The sequence below is a fragment of the Ailuropoda melanoleuca genome, chromosome 9 (assembly GCF_002007445.2).
Source record: "Ailuropoda melanoleuca isolate Jingjing chromosome 9, ASM200744v2, whole genome shotgun sequence".
In the NCBI taxonomy this organism is placed as follows: Eukaryota; Metazoa; Chordata; class Mammalia; order Carnivora; family Ursidae; genus Ailuropoda; species Ailuropoda melanoleuca.
Window position 1 is genome coordinate 67,636,966 of NC_048226.1, and position 27,651 is coordinate 67,664,616.

The 27,651-nt window shown below is 35.7% G+C and overlaps 1 protein-coding gene across 1 annotated transcript in view; it reads right to left on the bottom strand.

The window, feature by feature from the left end:
* Positions 1-3,716: 3,716 nt before the first annotated feature.
* Positions 3,717-27,651, bottom strand: part of RGS22 (regulator of G protein signaling 22) — a 136,356-nt gene continuing 112,421 nt past the window's right edge. Inside the window, exons 17-26 of the mRNA XM_034668513.1 lie at positions 26,846-27,008; positions 23,464-23,622; positions 20,570-20,638; positions 17,915-18,076; positions 15,433-15,612; positions 11,117-11,275; positions 7,785-7,883; positions 6,200-6,293; positions 6,012-6,092; positions 3,717-4,169 (exon numbers count right to left, since the gene is read on the bottom strand). Of these exons, the coding sequence (XP_034524404.1) occupies positions 4,114-4,169; positions 6,012-6,092; positions 6,200-6,293; positions 7,785-7,883; positions 11,117-11,275; positions 15,433-15,612; positions 17,915-18,076; positions 20,570-20,638; positions 23,464-23,622; positions 26,846-27,008 (1,222 nt within the window). The 3' untranslated portion in view covers positions 3,717-4,113. The remainder of the gene's footprint in view (positions 4,170-6,011; positions 6,093-6,199; positions 6,294-7,784; positions 7,884-11,116; positions 11,276-15,432; positions 15,613-17,914; positions 18,077-20,569; positions 20,639-23,463; positions 23,623-26,845; positions 27,009-27,651) is intronic.

Consider the following 27,651-nt stretch of genomic DNA (forward strand, 5'->3'; position numbering starts at 1 on the left):
TAAGAAAAATGATATAGATAGACAAAGATTATATACTTCACATGAAATTGTGACATTATTATGTATTTTAACTATAAAAATACTACTGGCAAACTTTTGTGAATGGCATTATATTGACCTTTCTTACATATGCAGTGATTTTTACCTTCCTCTGATTTTTACAGTGGAGACATTTCCTTCATTTTTTTCAACAAATACTTAATGAACATCTATTTTCTAGATATTCTATGTGAGGTGCTGGAATGAAAGTTCGAATAACAGCTTTATTGCAGAAACAGGCATGTGGACAAAAAATTACAATCCATATGACAAGGGTTATCACAGAGGAATAAATAAGCCGCAGTGTGGTAAGACAGAAGAGGGAGTGATAACTTCTGTAGTTGGTGGAGAGGGCATGCTAGGGTAAGAGAAGAATATCAGCAATAGCTTCCCAGAAAAACAAATGCCTGATCTGAATATTTATATCAGAAGACAGGAGGGACTTATAAGTATGTCACGCTAAGTAATGAATTTCTTGGGGCACCTGGGTGGCTCAGCTGGTTAAGAATCTAACTCTTGATTTTGTCTTGGGTCATGATCTCAGGGTCAGAGCCTGTTTAAGATTCTGTCTCCCTTTCCTTCTGCCCCTCTCCCCTGCTTGCATGCACACTGTCTCTCTCGCTCTGAAAAAAAAAAAAAAAGAACCTCTATTTTATCAATAACAGGTTTAGCAATCATCTTTTTTTTTAAGATTTTATTTATTTATTTATTTGAGAGAGGGAGACAGAAGAGGGGCAGAGGGAAAAGGAGACAGAAAATCTCAAGCAGACTCCCCACTGAGCGTGGAGCCTGACACTGGGCTTGATCTCACAACCCTGAGATCATAACCTGAGCCAAAATCAAGAATCAGACACTTAACTGACTGAACCACCCAGGTGCCCCACTGATCATCTTAATGAAGGATTTAGGGAAGGTAATGTCATAAGGAAGTATGATTTTATAAAAAAATCACTGAGCACAGCTGAAATGTGGTCAAGCAGAAGACAGAGATACTAATTAGGAATCAGATTCAAGATGATAAGAATCTGGAACAAGGCAGTCATCCAATGGGCTTGGGAGAAGGAGGAGATGAATGAAGAGATGTTAAGAACAATCGGTAGAACCACAGTCAGAAGATACTTCCTGAACATGCTAATATAAGGAACTTATTTCTAGTGCCAAGAAGTTGAGACTAGCCCATGCTGGGGGATGCTTTGAGAGTAGGCCAAAATGATCATGTAAATATTTATAACATAAAGATTGCCATCAATTTTATTTATATATTTATATATCACACAATAAAAACAAATAATTTAAATTTTCTTAATTTTATCTTACAAATAAAACTAACTACAGAATTCTTTAAAATACTGGTGTCAAACTTGAGGGTCCCACCAAACATGTTAAAGAACTTAGAAGTCATCACTACTGTCCTCAACAAGAAAAAAACTGAACAAACTGAAAATCAACAATTCTTCTTGGATCCTTCAAAGAACTGTGGTAACAGGGCGAACTGCTGCCCCTAAAACTGAAAAGAGAGGCAGACACAGAGAATCACAGCTTACCAGGAGCAGAAGCCAGCAGCTGGAGTTAATTTGGGGGAGAAATTCTTTACATCGTAATTGATGACTTGCTCCAAGCTCAGGGAAGACCAGCTTGAGAGAGGCCCTATCTCTGGGGGGTGGGGGGTGGGGTCCACATTCTTGGGTTTTACTTCCAGTAGCTCCACCAGGTTCTCACTGTAAAGATCAGAGAAACATCCCCTCCTGCTTCTGGTAGAGGGAGTGGTAAACATTTTGGAATACACCCAGAGTTCTCTTCCTAACAAGGCCTGCCCTCAAGGGAAACTATTTTACCAGAGCCTAATGGTCTGGGGTTTTACTAAAGCCTAAACGACCTGGGGGAAGGGAAATACCCAACTCAGTCTCACCAGAAGACTGACATATAACCATCAGAATGTAAAACACTTCCCCTCCTCCTACACTTTACCACATCAACAGGGTTCTGGTGTAACAACCGTGATTGCAGCTAAAAGAACTGGAAGCCTCAGACCCTATTAAGAAGTCTCCAGAAAAACCCACAACAACAGAGGAGACAAAAACAAGGACATACGGGAAATTTCAGCCTGTAACACCACAGCCACAGCAAACAGTAAATATAGCCTAATGCTTAGCCAGATAAACATAAAACCTCACAATAAAGGCTCATATAACCTCAGTTCCTTTTATCATGTCTTGTTTTTTATAAAATATTACAAAGCATGCTAAAAGACAAGGAAAAAAAAAACAGTCTGAAAAAATAAAGCAAGCATTTGAACCAGACTCAGATATGGCAGAGATTTTGGAATTATCAGATCAAAAATGTAAAATGATTAATATGCTAAGAGATCTACTAAAAAAAGTGGATAATATGTCAGACCAGATGAGTCATATAAGCAGAGCAATGGAAGTTCTAAGACAAACTCTAAATGAAATACTAGAAACTGAAAACATTGTAACAGAAATGAAGAATGCTTTTGATGGGCTTCCCAACGGACTAGACATAGCTATGGAAAGAATCAGTGAGCCTGAAGAAAGGTCAGCAGAAAATTTCAAAACTGAAATGTAAGGGGAAAAAAAAACAACAAACGAACAGTGGAAAAGAACAGAATATCCAAGAACTGTGGGACAATTATAAAAGGTGCAACAGGTGTGTCATAGAAATACCAGAAGGAGAAGATAAGTAACAGAAGCAATATTTGAAGTCATGATGACTGAGAATTTTCTAAAATTAATGACAGACACCAAACCACTAATCTAGGAAACTCACAGAACATAAGTAGGATAGATAGCATAAAATCTACACCTAGACTTACTATATTTGAATTACAGAAAGTCACAAAGAGAATCTTGAAAGAAGCCAGGGGAACAAGGTAAGAATTGTATTTGATTTCTCTTCTGAAAACATTCAAGCAAGAGGAGAATGGAGTGAAATATATGAAGTGTTGAAAGAATAAAACCACTAACCTCAAATTCTGTATACAGTGAAATTATTCTTCAAAAGTGAAGGAGATATAAAGACTTTCTGAGGCATAAAAAAATTGAGGAAATTTGTCTCCAGTAGACCTGTCTTACAAGAAATGATGAAAGAAGTTCTTTGGAGAGAAGGAAAATGATAGTAGGTCAGAAACTTGGATCCACATAAAGAAAGAAGAGCATTAGATAAGGAATAAATGAAGGGAAAATAATTTTTATTTTTCTTATTCTTAATTGACCTAACAGAAAACAGTTTAAGATGATAATAGCAAGAATGTATTCAGTGATTATAGTTATGGACAAGTGAAGTGAACTGACAGTGAAGGGATAAGGGACAGGAGGGAGGAAGTGGACATGCTGTGTGATAAGGCACCTGCAACACCCAAGAAGTACCCTGTAGTACTTGAAAGCAGGCTTTTATTAGTTGTAAATGTATATTGCAAACTCTGGGGCAAATTCTTTAAAAAAGAAGTACAACTGACATGCTAAGAGAGGAAAGAAAATGGAATCTTAGAAAATGTTCAATTAAAACCAAAAGAAGGCAGAAACAGAGTGGAATAGAAAGAAAGAAAGAAAGAAAGAAAGAAAGAAAGAAAGAAAGAAAGAAAGAAAGAAAGAAAAGAAAGAAAGAAAAAGAAAGAAAGGAAAGAAAGAAAGAAAGAAAGAAAGAAAGAAAGAGGGGAGGGAGGGGGGAGGGAAGGGGAGGGAAGGGAAGGGAAGGAAAGGAAAGGAAAGAGAGGGAAGGGAAGGGAAGGAAAGAAAGGAACAGAACAGAACAAGTGAAAGCATAGAAAAGTTACAGGCTTCACAGCCACCACCGAGTGTGGAGCAGAGTGAAAGCAGAGGAAATCACAGGGCTCCAAAGCTGTAACAAGTGTCCAAACCACTGCTTTAGAAGAAAAACTCTCTCTGAAGTGTGCCTCCTGATGCTTTCCCTCTTTAAAATGTGTAACTCTTTAGAGAATCAGGAATAGCGATTTCTATTTTGCAATTACTCTCGGGGGTTCTGAGAGAGCAGAAGTCCGTTGCTTCCAATCCCGTAATCCAGGTCACAGTCTTTAGAGCTTCTGTGTCCGGAGGCCTACAGCCGGTGAAGTTCATTCTCCCGCGTCATTTCTGACACTTTCTCCTTTCTCTCTGGGAAAGAGGAGAAGAGGGTGTGTGTCTGGGCTTTCTCTGATACAAGTGTAACTCCAGTTAATAGGGGCGTTTTTACTTTTGCAAGCTCTTCTCGCTTACCCTCACATTCACTTCGAAGAGTCCTAGCGGAGCCTCTCTAGTACAATCCCCCAGGATGTCTGTTAAAGAGGGAGATTCCTGGGTTCTGCCCAAGAGCTTCTGCATCAGACTCTCTGAGAGTGAGCCCAGAAATCGCCCTTCTGGCAAACGCCACAAGTGACTCTTTCACGCCCTGAAGTCTGCCTCTGAGAACCGCGGCTTGACTATATGGCTCCTTCAGGGCTGGGGAAAGGGACGGGGTTCGAAGTCACTTCTCTTTATGTTTTGGGTCAATGTACTGCTAGGAGTATTTGCCCCTAACGCCCTGCTGATTATGTCTGCTAACGGAATACAGTAAATGCTCCAAGAATATTTATTGAAAGATTACCTGAGGAGCATAACATAGTACTTTCTTAAGTTCTGTGATTAGCAAACCATTTTGATTCTTCTAACCTAGATAGAAGTCATTTTGTTCTAAATAAGTTTTTAAAAATTTTATGGTCTCGTATATCAGGTATACAGAATAGCTATCTTTTTAAAACTATGAGAGTATAACATGCCAAACTTTATTTAGATGGTAGGCTTGCTCTAATGCAGGCCATCAAAAAGTCACTTGAGCTTCCATATCAGTTAAATTTGGTTTAAGGAATTCCTGCAAGAGAAAAATAAATGGTTGAAAACGTAAGCAGCTATGGAAAATCTAAGTCGAAACCAAAGAAAAAACTTACAAAGAGTTGTAATAAGGATAAAAAAAAAAAAAGAACAGATATGTCAGCAAACACTCCAGGTTGAGGCACTGTGAGGGCGGCCTAAGGGGCTGGGGAACTTGCAGAAGGGTGCAGTGGCTAGGATAAACCAAGAAAGACAAAAGATGAACAGGCTAAGACCATAAAGGCCTGCCCATTAATCCCTCCCAAGAACCAGAAAACCAAAGTCCACAGAAAGCTAAGCAGTAAGATAGAAGATAAGAGAAACGGGACCTTTACCGGGTTCTTCAAGGACAGGGTCCAAGGGCCGCGCATATGCTACATTATATTACTATCCCACTTTGTAAAGGCATTGAAGCCTTTACATTAGCAGCCAGTCAAAACTGTACAATCCCATCAGTGTCTGCAGGAAAGAAGGACTTGGCTAGATTTTTCAGTTATTTTCAGTTCCTTCTTATATTCCCAACTTGGGGAGATGGACCTTGGAAAAACTCTGCTTGGGAAAACTTGGGAAACTGAGCTAGAGCCTATTCTTCTGTTGTTCTTTGTGGAAGAAAAGAATTGATAAGGAGTAAATAGAAGCAATAATCATTCCCTGCAAGCTTTCCTTCTCAGGGTACTGTGCCACTCAGAAGGAGGCAAGGTGCTCACTCTGACCCATCAGTTTGTTAGTGGGGTGTGTGTGTGTGTGTGTGTGTGTGTGTGTGTGTGTGTGTGTGTCAGAGGGACATGGAGGGTACTGAACAACTTCCACTCTGGGACTTACCTTGCATTAAGCAGCAGCAGGTTATACACCCACATGAGCACTGTCACTCTGAAAATGGGACGGAGTGTTAGGTTCTCAGCAGAGGAGAAAAAAACAGAAAGGGAAACAGAACATGCACGCACACATGCACACGCACGCATACTGAAATTCTCCTAAGTTGTGGGTCAGAGCAGTTGGGAGCAAAGCAGTCTTCATCCCTCCTTGCTGCCGCTATGCTGATGTCCTCGTGGCAGGCTGAATTCTAACAAGGAAGAAAGAACTGCAGGTAGACTATCACTGAAAACTCACTCTGGATGTTGTGGGAAGATATGGTCTTTTTCAAAGACATAGCAGAAGCAGCAAACTTAAAATTTGTAAAAGATGGTGTGGCTGCACAAAAATAAGAGAAAGAAGGAAAACAGTGAAGCAAAGCCCTCTAGAATTAATCTGTGGTAGAAGGTAACAGAGCAATCCTGTAGGCAAAAAGCAAAAATTACCTGTATATAACTTTTTTTCCAGCTCTTCTTGAATTTTAAGAAGAACCCTTTCCTGTTCTAAGGCTTCTATGTACTTGGAGTAGCACCAGGTTGGCTAAAAAGACAATTTGGAAACTTAATTTTGGAAATGTTTGCCGCAGAAAATAAATTGAAGGTAAGATGGCTTATATAAGCCTCTTCATTTAAACCTTTTACGGAAGGTTTTGAATATTGAATATAACTGAATATTGAACATTGAATATAACTATTCAATGATGTGCTGTACCGATATGTGTTTAACTATTTCTCAATGAATCAATGTTGCAAAAGCTTTATAGATTTCTTGACAGCTAAGGAGGCACTATATATATTTAATTTGATTATGAATTTAGATGCTTAAGAGAGATCCAAGTTTGGGGGGTGGTATTTTGCATTTGGATTAACTGCAATTCTTAAATGTGTAAAATCTATCTGAAACAAATGCGTAATCAGAGCATCCACACTTGCAAAATGGCAGTGTACTATTACTCTACCAATTGCTGGTATAATTCACATGTATTCCTTCAATAGCAACAACAATAATAATTTACATTTATGGAATGCCTTTGGTTTCCAAAAGCTTTTTAGTTTCTTACAAGACTCTGAGATACATGACAAGAGATCATTACCATCATTCCCTTTTCTCTTCCTTTCTCCGCTTAACAGATAAGGAAACAGTCTCAAAGCAAATTTCATGATTTTTTTTTTCAGGCTTCCAGGTAATACTAACTCGTAAATGACAGTGAAAATTAGAAGCCTGCTATCTTGAATGCCACATTTCCCCCTTTATTTTTACACTGTGTTTCTGAAATTTAATGCTAGTCATTTGCTAATGAATGTTCTTCCAAATGGCATTATTACATACCACACACTTTTAGATACTGCCTTTTTCAAAATATGGTGTCATAAAATTGGACATTTCCCTTCTCTCAATAACAGTTTTACAGTCTATCAGTTATCTTAGCTGAGTGGCTGAATTTATTTGACATTCCTAAATGCCAAAAAAGATCGTTTCTTGAGATAATGCTATCCTAAGACACAAACACTTTTGATACAAGTCATTAAAAATGGACATAAATTAAACTTATGAAATTTCATGGAATGTACAAGTTATAAATGTAAATATAAACATAAAATCTATGAATGTATTGTTGATGGTCATGTACTGTCCAACATTATGACCATGTCAAAGAATTAAAAAATTGAGACTGAGCCTTTGATGTTTTTCTTTCTTTTTTTTAACGCAAGAATATATCAACCAAATGTATTCTATCTTGTTCTCTATCTGCCTTATTCTCTTTTCCAATAAGATAGTCATTTCAACTGCTGCCTCTTACATCTTCTTCATATGTATCAAAAAGTATTTTTGTTGATTATATTGTCCAAGATCGGCTGAAATTTTAATGTTCTCTGAAGGCTCAAGGAAATTCCCTTCTAATCTCTTCCAGTATAATTTTACCTTCATTTTCAAACAAGCACATCTCTACTATTGTAAAATAACTGAGTGACTGCATTCTACTATCCAATGCTCGAAAGAAGAGGTATCTGTGATACATTTACTGCTTACCTGTCGACCATATGCTTGTAGGCCTAAAACTGGGTCAGTGGCTATAGTAACTGTTTTGATAGCAGATCCTGAGGAACTTGCATATTGTTTGATTCCATCCTGTAATTATATTAAATTATTCCAAAAAAGGGATAAAACTATATTAGTATAAACTTATAGTAGTCATAACATTAAATGAAAATGTATTTTGTGGTGAGTACCACACCTGTGGTTTCATCAAGTCAATATTACTAATGTGATGTGATTTATGAACTCTTTAATTTTCTTTCATACTAATATAAAAATATTTTAAAATAAATAATAATTTATGAAGAATACAAAAATCACTCCAAAATTCTGGCATCTAAGAAAAACCATTGTAAACATTTTCATAAACATCCATCCAAACATCTCACCAGGGAAAGATATAGATATAATCTATAATTTTAATATTTATATTTTATTACATAAATTTCATGAAAATGGAATCACATTATATGTGCTCTTTTGAAATATTCATGTTAAATATTGTGAAATGTTTCTGTATGAATAAATATAGAATGGGAATGTAAAGGGGGAGGGTCTTTGTATCAATCACCAGTATGCCTACCATACAACTATATGTTGTATACACCCGATATTTGGATGATGAAATGAATGCATCATCATTTTCAATGTTGAACTGTCCTATGCACTTTAATCCTGAATGAGAAAAAAAAAAAAGCTATATCATCACTTCAGCAGGTGAATAATAGTCTAGTAATGGTATGTACCATAGATAAATTAGTCAATACCTACTGTTAGAAACTTAAGTCATTAAAAATTTTTTACTATTATAAATGATGCTGTGTATAATTTTAGTTGCTGATAGTACTGTCCAAGAAATCCAGTCATGAATCAGAGGAAAACTATAAAACAAATTGACTAAATATTCCTATACAAATATTGCATATATGAAATAATACTCCAAATCATAAATGCAGAAACTCAGGCCAGAAATAGACCAAAGGTATAAAAAGGAAATGTAAAATGACAGTTTACTGAACTTAAAAGAAGACTGAAGAAAAAACCAAAAAATCTCTCAAAAGTGAAGCTACAAGGTATTCAAGGGAGAAGAAATTTGATTGAATATATAAGGGGTTTATACATATATTATTTATATATGCTTCCTTTCTGATCCATATATGTGTATATAAATGATGAATAATATGTCTATAAATCATATATATGGATCAAAAAGTTTATATATACATATATATGCACACACATATATAATATGTATATAAATCCCCCCCAAAAAAACTTAGCAAAAGACATAAACCTACAGACTCAAGAACCTGAACAATCCTGTCAGAATAAATCCAAAGAAATCCACACAAGATGTGTCATAATCAAACTCTGAAAACTAAAGACAAAGAAAAATCTTGAAAGCAGTAAGTGAGAAACAATACCTTACCTATAGGGAAAAGAAAGAATAAAATAATAAATCTTGGAACATCAAGAAGGAAGAAAAATTGAAAGAGCAGAAGTATGGGTTAATAGAATAGATTTTTCTTCTCTCCTTGAGTTTCCTAATTTATGTTTGAAGGTTGAAGCAAAAATTATAAAATGTTGAAGTTTTCATTTTGTTTTATCCTTATGACGGCTTTGTATGGATATCATCTGCCATTTTCTGCTCATTTTGAAATGTCTTATATTTTCCTCAACCACCAATAATAGGAATGTGGTTTGATGTGGTTCTCAGTATAATGTAAGGAAATATTTAAAATAAGTATAAACAGGTGAGAGAAAAAGACTTAAAGAGGGAGAGTAGTTTCTATACTCTACTCAAACTGGTAAAATGTCAGCACCAACAGACAAGGAAAAGTCATGTATCTATAATGTAATATCTAATGCAACCACTAAAATATCTAAACAAAGATACACCCAAATAAAATTCTAAGAAATAGACAAGTAATCCACAGGAATGCAGACAAAGGAAAGAGAATAAAATGAAAAACAGAGGGAACAATCAAAACAAGAAATAAAATGGCAGACTTAACTAACATATAAAAAACTACACTAAAGATAAGGAGACTAAATACACCAATTAAAAGACAGAGATTGGCAGAATAGATTTTTTTAAAAAACCACCAGGACCCAACTACATGCTGTTTAATTGAAATATAATGATATAGATAGTAAAGCAATAGAAAAAGATATACCATACAAACATCAAAACAGAGCAAGCTGGTTCTGCAGCTTTGGAGAAGTTTGGCAGTTTTTTGAAAACCTCCATAGTCCTCGTTTTTTGAGAACCTCCATAGTCCTCTATATTGTTTATGAAATTGTATAGATACATGTAAAAAACACTATCTTTAAAAAGATCTGGAAGACTACTCCCAAGCTTAGTGGTTGCTCTTGGGAATGGGAAGGGTGATAGAACTCAGAGCTGGGATTAAGAGAGTTTGCTCTTTCTGCAGTACTTACTCCTTCTGCAATATTTTAAGGAGGGAAAAAAAACCTAATGAGGCAAAATGTTAGCAGGGCTTATTTTGACCTGTGTATATTTGAGCATTCATTATATTAGTTTTGCATCTTTCAATAACTTTTAATTTAAAAAAAATAGAATAAGCATAAGCTTAAAATAAATAAAATACATTAGTTGGGAGCAGTTGCTCTTTTTCAGTTCAAAGAAAATAGATAAATACAGGGATAGACAGGTGAATGGATGAATAAATGGACAGACTAACAGACAAATAGGCAGGTTAGGCAATTTATGACTCATGTTTATAAATTTCACAGCCAATGTATCATTCTGTAATTGTAATACTGAAAATGCTTTCCCATGAGTACATGACATCTTTTCATTCATTCATTTTTTTTATTCCGATTTACTCAGTAAACAGTGATTAATAATTGAGCATATGCTGGACACTGGTCTATGTGCTATGATACACAGATGCACAAGACAGATACTATTCTTGGGAATTTCACTCCAGTGTGGATGACAGATGTAAAAACTTATTCATGAGACTATATAAAGCATTCTCCAAAATAGTTAGGAATGTTACTACAGTGGATGTGAACTGCTTGTGTTGCTTAGTAGAGTCAAGGAAGCTTCCACAGGGAAGAGGTGACATTTGAGATGAATTTTGAGAAATTCAAAATGAAGTTTGAAACCTCTGACTAAAGGATTATAAGCCAGTAAAATCTGTATTCTATAATGTCTCTGTATTTTCCCGCCAGCCCAATTTCTTCTATAAATTCACACACATCACATACCTTTTAAAAGTATGATTCAAACCATAAGAAAAAAAATAAATGAATAAAAAATAAAAGTATGAGTCAACTAAAAATGAGTCTTCTCTTACCTTTGCAAATTTTTCATCTTCTATGACTGCCAATTTTTTTTTCTGCTTATTATATTCTTGTCTTCTCTCTAAAACACTCATAATTTTTTCATCAGTTAAGTTCTTCCTAAACTCACAAAACTGAGGCCAAAATTTAAATAGAACCCCAAAAATTGTCATCTGTATAAAAAACAATGTCTCAGGTTACAATTTCATACAAATGTACCGATTTAAACTCTAATTCACCATAATAATGGATTAACTATTCTATCTTTAATATACAGCATGTTTCCTCCAACTTATTGTCTCCAGACATCTTGGTATAGTTTAGCTCAGCACATGCTTATGATCAATGTTTTTTACTACCAATGAGAAGTCTTTCTTTAAAATAAAAATACACTTAAAAGTTACTTTATTCTTTATGTTTCCTTAACCAATTGATTGTATTAATAAAGAATCCATTAGGTCTTTTTAAATAAGAAATTTATGTTTTCTTTTAAAACATACACTAGTTGATCTGCCACACACTCTGCTGTTTTATGCAAGTATTCCAAATATTCAGTCCATCAGGAGGAACTCCTCTCTGCCCCCCTTTTCTTTCTTTTAGAGAAAGGAAATACCTCTGGAAAAGCTCTTAAACAAAGCTGCAGATCTAAGAATAAATCTTGAGTAACTTTTAAATGATATAATCTCTTTTATGTGAGAGCAAGAAAAGTAACATTTAAAAAGCAGGGTGGTATCCTGGACAAATGCTTTCTATGAGGACACTCTACATAAGTGATTAATTGTGATATTTATATAGATAAGAATTGTTGCTCAAATTCCCATGCCAAGTATTTCCATTAGTTCCAGAGGCATACATTACTTCCAAGAAGGTAGGACTTGCCACATCAGATCAAGCCCAACATCTTGTTGCTAAGAATGACCTTTACCTAATGCCCTGGAGAAAAATGAACCATCCCATTAGGCTCCAAGCCAACTCTTTAGGGGAAAAGAGGAATTTTTAAAAAGCAGGCACTGCAGTGATCAACAGAGTCCTCGGTTGGTATATTTTATTACTCCTCTTTTCTGTACATGGATATTATTAGTAATTCTAAAATTATTCCTTTTAAAATACAGTTTATACACAAGAAATGAATTATTGAACACAAACCAAAAACTAATGATGTATTTATATGTTGGCTAATTGAATTTAAATTTTAAAAAAATACAGTTTTATGGAATTCTGTAGGCTCCTGGCATTTTGAACACAAGAGCCAGAGATTCTTTTTTTGATGAAATGCAGGCTTTTAAAAAAATTTCATTTACATTTACCTGCCATGTCTTTACATAATTAAGCCCCTGCTCCAATGTCAAGGGATCACGGTAGTTTTTATATGAACTTCTTAAACTTAAATACTCACCCCTTCCTCCTCTATTTACCAACTATTGACCCTACACCTCAGTTATCTCTCCAAAACCTGAGTCATTTATTTCAATCTAGAAAGTCTTCCAGTAAAAGTCACCCAAATAGAACACAATTTTTCAATAGGAGACATAAAACTGCTCTCTTCCGAAAAGTTGCAGTTAAGATTTTAGGTTAATAACATATGTGCTAGAACTAATGAATCATCGAACTTTACATCGGAAACTGGGGATGTACTGTACGGTGACTAACATAATATAATAAAAAAACATTAAAAAAATAATAACATATGTACTAGTCATGAAAATAACCCCGTTTCTCCAGAACCTTAAAAGAAATCAAACTGTAGGTAAGAAAATGTTTTAATAATTATAGAGCTACTTTGCTTACTGGCAGGAGATGGGCAATGGCTTTAGTATGAGTAAAAAGGGCCAGTGAAAATTTGGCTGAGTGAAGAAAACTTCAAGGGGGGGACAGGCAGAAGCTATTCTGATAATAATACTAGAACAGGCAACAGGCTTTTTTATCTACTGTGCAGCCCTTTCACTCAAGTTTGCTCTCATTTCCAATTTGATCTTACTCCTTTCTGTCGCAATAGATCACTTCTCATGTCAGTCATCTATGTGTTCAAGAATGTGTTCAAAAATGCCTATTCTGGGGGCGCCTGGGTGGCTCAGTCGTTAAGGGTCTGCCTTTGGCTCAGGTCATGATCCCAGGGTCCTGAGAGGCTTCTTCCTCTCCACTCCCCCTGCTTGTGTTCCCTCTCTCGCTGTCTGTCTCTCTCTCTGTCAAATAAATAAGTAAAATATTAAAAAAAAATCTTAATTAAAAAAAATACCTATTCTGTGCCAGGCATTTGGGCCACAAGGGTAAATAAGAAACATTCCCCGTCCTCAAACACCTTACAATCTAGTGGGAAAGTCAGCATGAAAATAGGCATTTTCAGTTTTGTGTGATAAACAGAGATGCATACAGGATGTTACAGAAGCACAAGAGAGAGAAGATGCTCACGCAAAAAACTCAGGAGGGAGGAGAGTAAGGCTTGTTTGTGGAACTACAGATATTTCAGTAAGACTGGGGGATGGGTAGCAGGGAGTGGTAAGAGATAGGCCTAGAGAGAGAAACGAGTATGTTCTTCATTCTGAGGACAGTGGGGAGTAACTGAAATTGAAAGCGGAGAAGCGACATGATTAGATAGACATTTTGAAAAAGATGGGGTCTGTCTGTAGTGAGTTAAATGGTTTTGAGAGAGCCCAGAGGCACATTTGGCAGTTAACATGAAGTATTGCAGATGTGAACTGAGGTAATGGCATGGAGTCCGATGAAAGCAGATAGGACAGCAGATAACAAGGAGACCAATGGATAAATTTGAGGGACTGCAGATTTGGGAGCAAGGGAGTAAAGGAGAGGAAAGACATAAAGATCACAACCAGATCTCTGGCATGTGCACCTGGGTAGAAGGTGATGCTATTTTCTGAGCTTCCCTAGGACACGCAGGAGGAATCATCAATTTGGTGGGTTGAGGACGCTATATAAAGATTCTCTTATTTTCTGATGCTCCAAAGTCCATATTTAAAACATGTCTAGGACTCCATTTTTGGAAATTAAGTAGAGGGCATAAACTAGAGGACTCCAATAGAGTTCACTGGCTTCAATCCCTAGATGGTATGGCAGAACCAACCAATATAAGCAGCTCCAGCCACGCACTCACAGACTCGAGCTCTTTGATCTAGATGGGCAAGCCCCGGTCTGGTTAACCAGAGACCTAGGCTAGGTTAAGTGATCTCTAAGATCTTTTCGCTAACAGATACTCTAATTCTGGCACCATGTTTTCTCTATTTCTCTCTAGCACATCCTCAACCGTTCCTCCACATTTTCACTTATTTTAATGCATAATTTGGATTGTGAGTCCATTTTCAGTTCCTTAGAGGACTGAGAACACAGCTGGCTCACAAATGAATGTTAAGGAATAATGGCCTTTTTTCCGTGCTCAAGGGCAATCATATCCTAAATCTCTGTTTCATATCACTTAAATCATGACATGGCCTTCCCTATTACCCCTATTATAATTTATTTTACTTAATCATTTTTCAGGAACAACATCACTAAAAGGCTTTTAAAAATGCAAATAAATTATGTTCACCAAATCACTGTTTTCTATTATTTATCTTAAAAAGAAGTAACTTGAGCAGGTTAACAGGCATGGTTTTCCTTTCATGAGCTTGTGTACTTTATGCTGGTCGGGTACTTAAATCTCCTCTCACTTACTTTATGAGCTATGTGAATATTCCAATCTTTAAAAATACACAAATCTTGGGACACACATATTTTACCACATATTTGTGGTAGCAGATTTTCTAAAGGAAATAGGAATGGTGGGAAAGAAAGGAGGAATTGGCTGGAGTTCTATAAATTAGAAACAAAAATGATAATCATGGAGAGTCAAGTATAGTATTTAAATAATTGTATTTTTCGTATATTATCAACAAAACAATAAGTTACTAGTTTCTTATGATCTGTGGAATATGCAAAAATTTTAAAAGATTTATCTATTTTAGAGAGAGAGAGAGTGGGGGGGCAGACAGAAAGAATGAATCTCAAGCAGACTTCCTGCTGAGTGCAAGAGTCTGAAAGGGACTCAATGCGGGGTCAATCCCAGGACCCTGAGATCTTAACCTGAGCCCAAAACCAGAGCCTGACGCTTAGACAACTGAGCCACCCAGGCACCCCTGAAAATTTTTTTAATTAAATAGAATAAATCCCAGTATTAGGAAGGTTGGAACCTTGTCAAATATGAATAATGCAAAAGCCTTAAAAGAATATCTAGATTGTTATCTATTTTTAAATACACTTAGCTGCTAAATAAAATAAAATTAAAAATAAAATAAAATAAATAATAAAATACCCTTAGCTTCATGCCCTGATCTCTTACCTGTGCCTCTCTGAACACATAAGGTCCTAACTCCTTCCTGTGTTCAATAATCTTCTGGGCTTGCTCTATTGGAATGTCAATTTGTAAAGCTGGTGGAATGCTAGAATTAATGAAGCAGTTGATAATAGTCATGATCTTCTTGTGAATGATGGACTCATCACAATGAGAATGGCACAAGTCCTGAACAAGGAGGAAAGATAGAACAATATATGATTAATGAGTTCCTAGAATACTTTATAAAATTGTGCCAATATGTCTTCAGTAATATATAGTCTTTAACTTCAGGTCAAGAGGGCACTAGAACATGTGAAGGCTATTTTAAAAAATCGTATCTTCTATTTCTCTTGGGTTTGAAGAACCTAACACTTCGATGCATATACCTTACATAAATACCTGTTTCACGTAATCTTGAGTGCTTCTACTCCTAGGCAAAGGAACAGCTTCAATGTCTACTTTTTTTAGGATCACTGATTAATCAAAGATTGTTCTGAATTGTGGAAATTGTGATAAAGAACCCAGATCTCAATTTCTTTCATATTACCACTATCGCTGCTGGGGGTGGGGGTGGGGGGCAACATAACTTAGTAGTTAAGGCATGAGCTTTAACAACAGAATGCCTTGGCTCAAATTCCAGCTCTACCACTTAATTAGCTACATGATGTTAGGAGTTTCTTAGTCCTTCTGTGCCTTAGCTTCTTCATCTGTAAAATGGCAAGAGTAACAGCTTTGACTTACAGGATTCTTCTGAAGAATAAATTCAATGCTACGTGAAAAGAGTTAAAACAGTACCTGGCAGATAGTAAACATTTAGTAAGAGTAAGCCATATAAAAGCGAGCTCAGAAAGATCTCACCATACTAGGTAGAATGCTTTCCACCTAGCAAACTCTCTCAAGACCCAATTCAAATTTTATCTCTGCTGAGACTTCCCTGACCTACAACCCTCTCTGCATCATTCCCTCCTCCACGCCAAAACCACACCTAGTTAGAACATGGATCATAATCAACACTATTTCATGATATTTGTTTTCATGGGTGTCTCCCTCCTTGAGGGAGGGCAACGTGTTGTATTCATGTTTTTATTCCTATAATCTAGCATAATGGCTGGCACAATAGGTACTTAATAAATGCTAATTGAATGAACAAATTCCCTCCTATAGCATGATTTTTACTAGTTACCTAGAATTATATGTCCTCCATTCTATACCCCAGACAAGATATTTAAATGAAGACCAAGGGCAGCCTTGAAGGAAAAACGGTCACAGAACTAAGGGTTGACTTTGAAGGAGTGGGGTTTTTAAATGCTTTTTGTGCAAGGTTTATTGCATTACCTCCTGTCCTAGTGGGGTTGGGCTTACTCATATTGATAGTAGCTTAGAAATAATTCTGCCCACTCGTAATAACTGCTTATTCTGGAAAATGGACTCTACCTCCATTCCTAATTCTTAAAAAAATTTTTTTTAATATTGCTTACCTTGTGACAGATTTTGAAAAGATTTATCTGAAAACGTTTTTTTCTGAGAAAATTTCTAAGGTGAGAATAGTACAAAAATTGTTCATAACAGAAAAGGGTAGAAAACAGTTTCTTGGTAAGCTGGAGAAAGTTTGGAAATAGGTTTTATTGAGCAATTACTAACTATATAGAATATGAATGCTGCAGAATGTTAGCATTGCATTATTCATACCTAGAGTATAGACAAATTGAAAGTATTACCCTCTTAAATTACAGTTTTATTTTGATTCTCTGCCTTTATAATGAGATAAAATAGGCTGCTTGCCCAGAAATAAATCTGCCCTCTGTGGGAGCATGAAGTCTGGATGCTACTCTTAGGTATTTCTAGACAACATTCCCATATTCAAGTCCAGATTATAATACCTAGGAAGTCCTTTCCTTTCTTCAATGCAAAGATGCAATATGGTTTCAATAAACACTTAAACCTAAAAATAAACTGCTTTTGCACCTAACCACTCATTCTTTCACTTACTTGTTTTGTTAAAAATTTGGCCATTCTTTCTAATAGAAAAGCTCCTCTCATCTCTGTTGGTTTATTTATCTGTAATCGTCTATCTTTGATTACCATTGCTGGCAACATAGTTGGGAGGAATTCTGGTAAAGAGGTCTTGGTTAAAGTACGGAACATGGATGTCTTCAGGAAAAAATGTGTATGGTACATTTATAGAGAAGTGACTTGCAAATATGTAGTTAAAACTCTTTTCAGGAAGGTTCTCATTAAATCATAATATATGTGAATATGTTGAAAAATCTAATTCTATCATTTCACAGCTCACTTTTAGTCTTCACTGTGTAATATGTATCTAACTTAGGACAATAAACACCTCAATATTTACATATTGGTATGAAGATGACAAAATTAGGATATCTTATACAAATCTTGTCTATAAAGATACAGTTAAGAATCTGATGTGTTAATGTATTTCTTCCACCAAAAAAAGGTGGTTTTTCTCCAGCTTCCAATATAATACCTTATATTTTTGTACTTCTTGCCAAAAGAGTACACCATTTTCCAATAAATCTCCTTTTAGAGCCACAAACCGTTGAAATTGTCTTGCAGTAATTGGATTCAATAATGCTTTACGAAAAGCAATGATTTCACAAGATGAAGATATCCACTTACTCTCCACAGGCTGTCCAAAGCAGAGAATACAGAAAATTAGCTGTGTTCTAAAAAGTAGTACTATATCATTTATTAGGTTAAAAATTACCAACTTCAACCTCCTTTACTTTGGGCTGTTGAAATTTAAGGCATAGATACAACAGAATTTGGCAACTTTTACCTCTCTGTTCTTCTCTCTTTGTCTCCTTTCTATTTTTATGGTATCATTTTTTTAAGAGGTAGAGAGAAAAAAAATGATTGGATGATTCAGAACATATAACTACATTGTTTAAGAACGTTAAGAATCATTACGGTCTGGGACTATGGTGAAAAACCACATTTTAGTGCATTGCATGAGTTCTGTGCTTAAGTAGAAAAATGTAATCATAATGTTATGATTACATAGTTATGTTATTATTATGTATTTTATAACTACATATATGTATCACATTATGTATTAAATGTAACTCTCCTGCCTTTTAAAAAGTAAGAGCACTAGAACATTTAAGATATTTTTTCAAAATCTTAAAAAAAATTACCAATTAATCCTATTAATTTAAACAGGAAATTTGCTGTGGAGCTTCTAAGTAGAAAAAAAAAAAGCATGTTTTTAGGTGAGATATCTTTATATTATTTTAATAAAAACTGTTATTAATACTTCATAACAAGAAGAAAAATCACTAATACATTATTTTTAATAATAAACTTCTTCTGACTGAGGCTTTACATAACAAAANTTTTTCAAAATCTTAAAAAAAAATTACCAATTAATCCTATTAATTTAAACAGGAAATTTGCTGTGGAGCTTCTAAGTAGAAAAAAAAAAAGCATGTTTTTAGGTGAGATATCTTTATATTATTTTAATAAAAACTGTTATTAATACTTCATAACAAGAAGAAAAATCACTAATACATTATTTTTAATAATAAACTTCTTCTGACTGAGGCTTTACATAACAAAAAAGCCAGAAGGACCCATGATGTTTCAGTAATGCTTACAGGTATTAGTTTGTATCTTCACAGTTTTGAAATATAAGATGTCTACTTTTTAAATTTTGACCATTTTAGATCACATATCCATCCCTCCTTAGCCTCTCAGATTAAAAAACATAAGACATAGATTTTATTGAATTTACTGAATAGAATTTTTTTTACAAGATAAATTTTATTGAAGTTCCCCAAATCTGAGTTTAGTCTACAATCATGCAAAGAAGCACCATTCCAAAGGCAATGTTTTAAATGAATTTAGGAATTATAGTAACAATCAGTCAAAACACATGATAAATATCCATTACTGACAATGCATAAAATAAATTTCTTGAAGCAAATCATATGCGACTATCCATGTAAGTGTTTAAAAGAGTTACATAAAAAGCACTACAGGAACACGAAAGGAGTAACTCATTCTGCCTGGAGGAGTAAAAGCTTTGCAGAAGGGCCTGGAGGATGGTATCTGAATTGGAAACTGAAAAGTGAAGCCAACACCAGTCTAGGTGAATAGCAGGGCCTTAACCCAGATAAAGTGATTAGATGCCTAACCCTGTTTTACTGGGGCACATGTCGTGTTCTCTGGTCAAAAAGTTAAAACCTCACCATATGTTCCATATTAAAATTACAGCCCTATAAATAGGAACAACTATGTATTAGACTTGGATGTTTATTTAAAACCCACTCAGCAAATAATGTTTTAAGACCTGCTTCTTTAGATATTAAAACTTAGTAATTTAACTAAATAGAAAATAACATAATATATAATGCACAGTAATATGACATATAAGCCCATCCTCCTTAGCATTTCAACAAAAAAAAAATGCAGAAGACGACAAACATAAGAATGGTTTATTTCCTTTCAAGAGGAAAATATAGAAAAAGAGCATCCTAACAGATACATATAATCCTCTAATAGGCAAATAAAATTTTACGTATGTAAGGGGTCACCCAGGTCTAGTCTGACATTCCAGCAAGATCTGTAGAAGGATGAATACATATAAATTTGTAGGCTCAAAAAGAAGACTGTGTTTATCATGCTGGTTAAGAAGCAAAATAGGCAATTTCTAGTAAGGTATCCTATTATAGTGGTTTAAATAATTGCCAAAATGATAATTTTTAATTCTTTTAAAGCCAAAATGTAATTCTCAATGGAGTATATAATGCAAGATAATTTAACTTGCTCATTCTGTTGCATACTTACTCTTTTTGTGCAATCCACTCTCAGTAATAAACTACCATATGCTGAAATGAACAGCTTGTCTCAATAAATTCATCACAAGCAAAATAAATAAAAATGCATATTTAATATCCAATATTTAAAGCACATTTCTAGGGTTTAGCTGGTTGAGAGGGCTTTCAGAAGAAGGCTCTGGCAGAATCACACTCTCCCCCAGATTCCATCAACCAATTAAAGAGTCGGTGGCTTAGAAAGCAGTGTCTACAATGAGGGTCTTTGAACAAGTAGGGGAGGAAAAAAGATAATACTTTGACAGAGTGGAAGTTGCAAGAGGAAGAATATAACAAACACTACTTGCCTTCCAGACTCCGATTTTCCTTTCATGCTTTTGTAACAAGAGCTCTTCGGCTATGTCTCTCATCTGCACCTAAAAGCAAAACCGATTATTTTATCCCAATTTTTCAGAATGTCTACATTTTTTACAACATTTACAATAGCTTTTATTTTATTTTTTAAAAAATATTTATTTATTTATTTTAGAAAGAGAGAGATCAAGCGAGCACAAGTGAGGTGAGGGGCAGAGGGAGAGAGAGAGAGAATCCCAAGCAGACTCCATGCTGACCACAGAGCCCGACATGGGGCTCAGTCCCACCATCCTGAGATCACAACCTGAGCCAAAATCAAGAGTTGGCCGTTTAAACAACTGTGCCACCCAGGTGCCCCTAATTTAATACCTTTTAAAAATGAGGTAAATGTCAGCATGGATAAGAGATAATGCAGCTTAGGAGAGAAAGGGTCAGACTTAGAAATGGAAGCCCTCCCTAGGTGCCTGGGCAAGTCACTCAAATTCTCTGAACAGTTTCCCCATCTGCAAAATGAAGCTAATAATACCTAAGCGTGTTGCCCAAAATGTGGATAATAGTTCACTGTGGGTCCCATGGAAATTGAAGCTGGAGAGATAATTAGGACTTCCCAGATTTTTGTGCTATTTTCTAGCCACAACTAATTTTGGAAAAGTACAGAAGTTATTCAATGCAGGGAGGAAATGTAATGGATATTTCTTGAGGTTATTGCCTATGCACAATATTTTCCCTTGGGAACCATTCGTGCCAAATCTGTGCTATGTGAATCTCCCATTCTGTCCACAGCAGATAGATCTAGGCACTGACCTAGAGAAAACAGTACTGGATCACAGCTGCTGCTTTTTGAGAACCGCAGCTGGAGAAAAGATCCAGAAACTTCTGCTGGGTTTCCAGGGCTGTCCTAGCCCCTGGCCTTTCTAGGGCTTGGGTGTCTACTCTTCCCCTCAGTGTGTGAGATGTTCCAGCACCATTTTATAATAAATTCTCCCCTTTCTCTTTTGTCTTTGGCTGAAGTTTGCCGGAATCAGTTTATGTTATTGGCCACCCAAAAAACACTGAGTCAGTCAGGAAACAGCTATAAATTACAATAAAGTTATTGTGGTCAACATAGTGAGAAAACGTGGTAAATAATATTAGTAAGCCAAAGCCTAAAGAAAGGAAATGAGGAAATATGAGTTGTCTCAAAGCTTATTTCCAGTAACTTTTTGCCTAAAACAAGTCAGCTCTTCTTCATACTATAAATTCTATTTTCCCAGCTGTATTGTGTTTTCTGTAACTTAAGGTACTCAGAAGACTAAGGATATTTCCATATAAGTAAGGCTCAAAGTGTTTGATAAATTGAATATAGAGGGCAGTTTTGTTTTTGTTTTGTTTTTATTCTTCCTGATCAACACTAATGGCATGTGCTCTGCATACTAAAGTCCAAAATTGCACCTTTTGTCCCTTTGTGTCATTTTTGTAAAGATCAGGTTTGCCCGTTTTTGGTGTGACAATGAGATTCTAAATTATTGAAGTAACACATGCTTTTTATAGAGTACAAACAAAGCAAAAAGCAAAAAGCAAACAAAAAAGAACACCCCACCTCACAAAGTAAAAAAAACCCTCTTACTCCCCAGGAGGTGGATCCTTTTAGACTTTTTTCATAAATACAAATATAGATATATAGATAGATAGATAGATAGATAGATAGATAGATAGAAAAAGAAATACATAGGGGCGCCTGAGTGGCACAGCGGTTAAGCGTCTGCCTTCGGCTCAGGGCGTGATCCCGGAGTTGTGGGATCGAGCCCCACATCAGGCTCCGTTGCTATGAGCCTGCTTCTTCCTCTCCCACTCCCCCTGCTTGTGTTCCCTCTCTCGCTGGCTGTCTCTATCTCTGTTGAATAAATAAATAAAATCTTTAAAAAAAAAAAAAAGAAAAGAAAAAGAAATACATAAATAGATATAGATATAAGAACATGTGGGCTTCAGAAGGGAGGGGGGTGGGGGAATGGGATAGGCTGGTGATGGGTGGTGGAGAGGGCACGTATTGCATGGTGCACTGGGTGTTATATGCAATTAATGAATCATTGAACTTTACATCAAAAACCAGGGATGTACTGTATGGTGACTAACATAATATAATAAAAAAATATTATTATTTAAAAAAAAAGAAACTACAAAGAAAAAAAAGAACATGTGATGGAATTATCTTCTATATACTGTTCTGCATCCTGCTTGTTTCAGTCCAGAAATAATATCTTTCGTACCAGTACATGTGGAAATCTCATTTTTATATTTTAATCTCATTTTATAACCCCATTTTATATGGAAATCTTCATAGTACAGAATTATCATAAAGAATTTAACTATTCCCCCATGTACATCCTTGCCCGTTTATATAAGGACTTAATAATGATATAAAAAATGACAAGATTAATAAGTAATATTTGAGTGTTTGCTGCGTGCTAGGTACCACACTAAGAAACTACACATACATTCTTTCATTTCATCTTCACAACTATCTTATGGAGCAATTACTCTTATTAACCCCAGTTATTTTTCAAATGAGGAAACTAAGGTTATAAAACTTAACGTTGTAGGGGCGCCTGGCTGGCTCAGTCAAGAAGAGCGTGAGAGGCTTGATCTTGGGGTCATGAGTTCGGGGGTGTAGAGATTACTTACAGTTAAAACTAACAAACAAACAAACTTTAAAAACAACAACAACCAAAAACCCTTGAAGTTGTACAGTTAACACGTGGCAAGGTTGAGGCGAAACATTGGGAAGGCAGACTCCATGCCCTTGACCACTGTGCCATAGAAGGACATCGGCTGGGTCAACGGGTAGACACATTTGATGTTCTAAGAGGTACTGTGGATTGCTACCCACCGATTACACTAACTGATGTACCTTTATCTTTTGACGTGCTGCAAACTGTTCACTTGCTAGGAACAACGGCAACCACACGTTTTCTAGCTTATTGAGGACATGCTTCTGGACTTCAAGTAGAACACATGCATCAAGCTGCTCGTGGAGCATCTTTCCCCAGCCTCCACTTAAAGTCATTATCTAAGAAAATACAAAGGAAACAGAAAAACTGCAAACTTCTGTTTTAGTGAAGAAACACTATGAGTCATTACTGTATCCATTCACCCACAAACCATTTGCCGAGCCTGCGCTAGGTAGCACAACTGTCCTTTTCTGAAGGATATCTCCTGGCTATATTGTGGATAGTAAAGGCCCATAATTCCCCTAACATCAGACAGACAATTGCAGTTTATGTGATGCTTGTTTTATATGTCTGATTTCACTTGTGATATATTTCAGAGAATACAGGAGTGGGATTTTCATCCTGTGTGACCACAAGCAACGCCATTTTTTTCTCCATGGCCTCAGCATCTTCAACTTTAAAGTGAGGGTAATTATTAGTCTATGAGTTCTCTAAGTGCTCTTCCAGGTCTAATATTCTATGAATCTGTGATTCTGGGCAAACTGACTAGTTGGAGAAAGCATTTTCTTTTGTGTATGAGGAAAATGGGGCATGAATTAGAAGACAACCTTCACTCAGAAATTTTAAATGGGCACAAACAAATGTTGGGTTGGACTTGGCGGGATGAGGGTGGTGCCAGAAATGCAGGGCTGCCCCCAACAACTTCGAAGAAGAAAACAGAAGCAGCAGGAGTAAAGAGAGACCAGGTAGTACAGAGAACAGTCTCTGACCTGCACAGGTGACACCTTTTACAAAACACAATTTCTTGGTGGCCCAGATCTTCCTTCTGTGAAAGTATCAGCTTCAACAAGCTATGAATGGTTATTTCCTGCTATAAATCATTCTGTTTTCTACCTGTTTCTGTGTATACACCATTCAAAACTTCTAGACCCCTCACTGGAAAAATCGCCTCCTTCTTAGTTCCCCTTTGATTAATAAAATCAATCAAATCCTACAAATAAAATAATTGTTTTGCATAAAAACAGAAGAGAAACCCTCTTAGCCATCCTTTAATAATACTGATTTTTTAATATAAAAAGAGAAGAAAAAAAGAAAAAGAGAAAAGGCTGCTTTGCTACTCAAAGAGCAAACTTAGCCACCCAACTGAAATTAGAACTAGCAAGATCTACATGGAACGTAATGTGATGTGGATGTCCTTATGTATAAAATAAGTGAACAAAAAATAAAAGTAAAGCCAAAGATGAGGAAGAAAGGTCGTTGGGGAAACTCTTCCGGAGTAAACACAATCATTTGCTATGATCGCAATGGATAACTTTTTCCACTGAATTTGAAATTCTCGGCATGCTCTAGTATGGATGGTTCACACAGTAGCATGAGATACCACGAAACCTCATCCAATGTAGCACAAGCCCAAGAGAAAACAAATGCCTTCCATGTGTTTATTTCATACTTGTGCATTATTGAGATACCCAACACGTTTGCTAATACAGCCCAGATTTGTGTCTCAGGGAACTAATGGCAAGGCATTTTGTCAAGGCTGCTTAATTTCAGAATTTCTTCTCCCTCTTATTCCCAAAAACTTGTGCTGATTTAATCCCTGGAAGATCTAGCTTTTTAATTTGGTCTGCTCTACTTACAAACACTTCTGAGTTGTTCTTTAATTTACTGAATTATACTAATCTGAAATACTGAAATATAATTTACTGAATTATACTAATCTGAAATTAGTATTTTATAAATGTACACCGTTAGGATATGCATCTTTTTAAACTACCAAAATAAGGATATCAAACACTATACATTTGATCTCCAGGTGGTAATGTGGTACTAGAAAATGTCAAATTAATTATAACACTTAATTCTATTTCAAAAGCATAAAAATTGAGCCATATTTCATGTGATAAAAGTGATACATGAACACTCAGTCACACTGCTGAATTCCAGTCTGATCTTTTTGCCATAAATAATGATACCACATAGTATAATAATGACATATAGTAATAATGACAGTAATACTATAGTAAATAATGACATCATATATCACAGGCACTCATATTTGTTGAATGAATGGATGACTGGATGAATAAAAGCTATTTTTATTCTATAAATTACTTTTTAAAATAACAGTTTTTAGTATACTTGAGTGCATTTTATTTTTTTTTAATTTTTTTTATTTTTTTAAAGATTTTATTTATTCATTTGACAGAGATAGAGACAGCCAGTGAGAGAGGGAACACAAGCAGGGGGAGTGGGTGAGGAAGAAGCAGGCTCATAGCGGAGGAGCCTGATGTGGGGCTCGATCCCATAACGCTGGGATCACGCCCTGAGCTGAAGGCAGACGCTTAACCGCTGTGCCACCCAAGCGCCCCTTGAGTGCATTTTAAAGGCATTTAATTTGTAGATACTTGGAAATAACTTAAAAAGAAAGATATCCAAAGTGTCTAACATATAAATTAAAAGCAAAAGACAAAAAAGATGATTTTCAGGTTGTTGGCAAAAAGAAATAAATTACTAGCTTTCAACCACAATGACCTCACACCAGTCAGAATGGCTAAAATTAACACATGAGGAAACAACAGATGTTGGCGAGGATGTGGAGAAAGGGGAACCCTCTTACACTGTTGGTGGGAATGCAAGCTGGTGCAGCCACTCTGGAAGACAGTATGGAGATTTCTCAAAAAGTGGAAAATAGAGCTACCCTATGATCCAGCAACTGCACTATAGGTATTTACCCCAAAGATACAAATGTAGTGATCCAAAGGGGCACCTGCACCCCACTGTTTATAGCAGCAATATCCACAATAGCCAAAGTATGGAAAGAGCCTAGATGTCCATGGACAGGTGAATGGATAAAGAAGATGTGGTATAGAAATACAATGGAATACTACTCAGCTATCAAAAAATGAAATCTTGCCATTTGCAATGATGTGGATGGAACTAGAGAGTACTATGTTAAGTGAAATAAGTCAATCAGAGAAAGACAATTATCATATGATCTCACTTATATGTGGAATTTAAGAAACAAAACAGAGGATCATAGGGGAAGGGAAGGAAAAATAAGACGAAACCAGAGAAGGAGACAAACCATAAGAGACACTTAATCATAGGAAACAAACTGAGGGTTGCTGGAGGGGAGGGCGGTAGGGGGATGGGGTAACTGGGTGATGGACATTAAGGAGGGCATGTGATGTAAATGAGCACTGGATATTATATAAGACTGATGAATCACTGAACTCAACCTCTGAAACTAATAATATAGTATATGTTAAATAATTGAATTGAATTTTTAAAAATTACTGATTTTCATACTTCAACAAAGAAAATATGTTTACATATTGATACCTGGTCCTGCTGATATAGAGAAGCTGGACTTTGGGGGCCAAAGAAATATTTTTTATTAAGGTATTTGTTTTTAATATATATAGATTTTGCTTCCCTTTGCTTTCGGTCTCCGTAAACTATTCTTCGGAACTGTTCAATGTCTGTCCAGCACATAAGGTCCATACTAAAAGGAAAACAAAAACAAAGTACAGCCCTTTTTATTTTTTTTCTCTGAATTCTACTAAACACCAAACAAGCTGTTGTCTTGACTAGTTAGCAGAGCTGATTAGATCATGAAACTAATGAGTTCAATAATGTCTCATCCTGGCTAAATATATGTATGAACATAGGAGTACTGGGATCAGAAAATAATCTACCACTGTTATTGATAGGGTCTCAGAGCTCTTCCATTAATGATGGACTCATATTGTTGATGTCAAATCTGGAAAAATTTCCACCCACTGCATGTATATTGGGCAACATGCTAAATTTACAACACTTCTCACCAATAAGGGAAACTGTATATGTGAAATTTGGCTCCCAGGTCTAAACCTTTTCTGCTAACTTGGGAGAAAATTGTTGGAAAAATATATGATCAATATTTCAGTTTATATTAGATAAATACGTCATAAGGTTCCAAGATTCTGTGCAAAGCGACAATGTTTCATTTATGTATTAGCTAATAAAAATTACAAAGCATTACAGTAATAATTTCAATAGCTTAGAAAAATATAAAGGAGATGCTTTTCAGAAATACTAATTAAAGCACCCATCTAGAAAAATGCAAAAGAAACAGTAGAAAAGCAAAAAAATAAAACATACTAGTG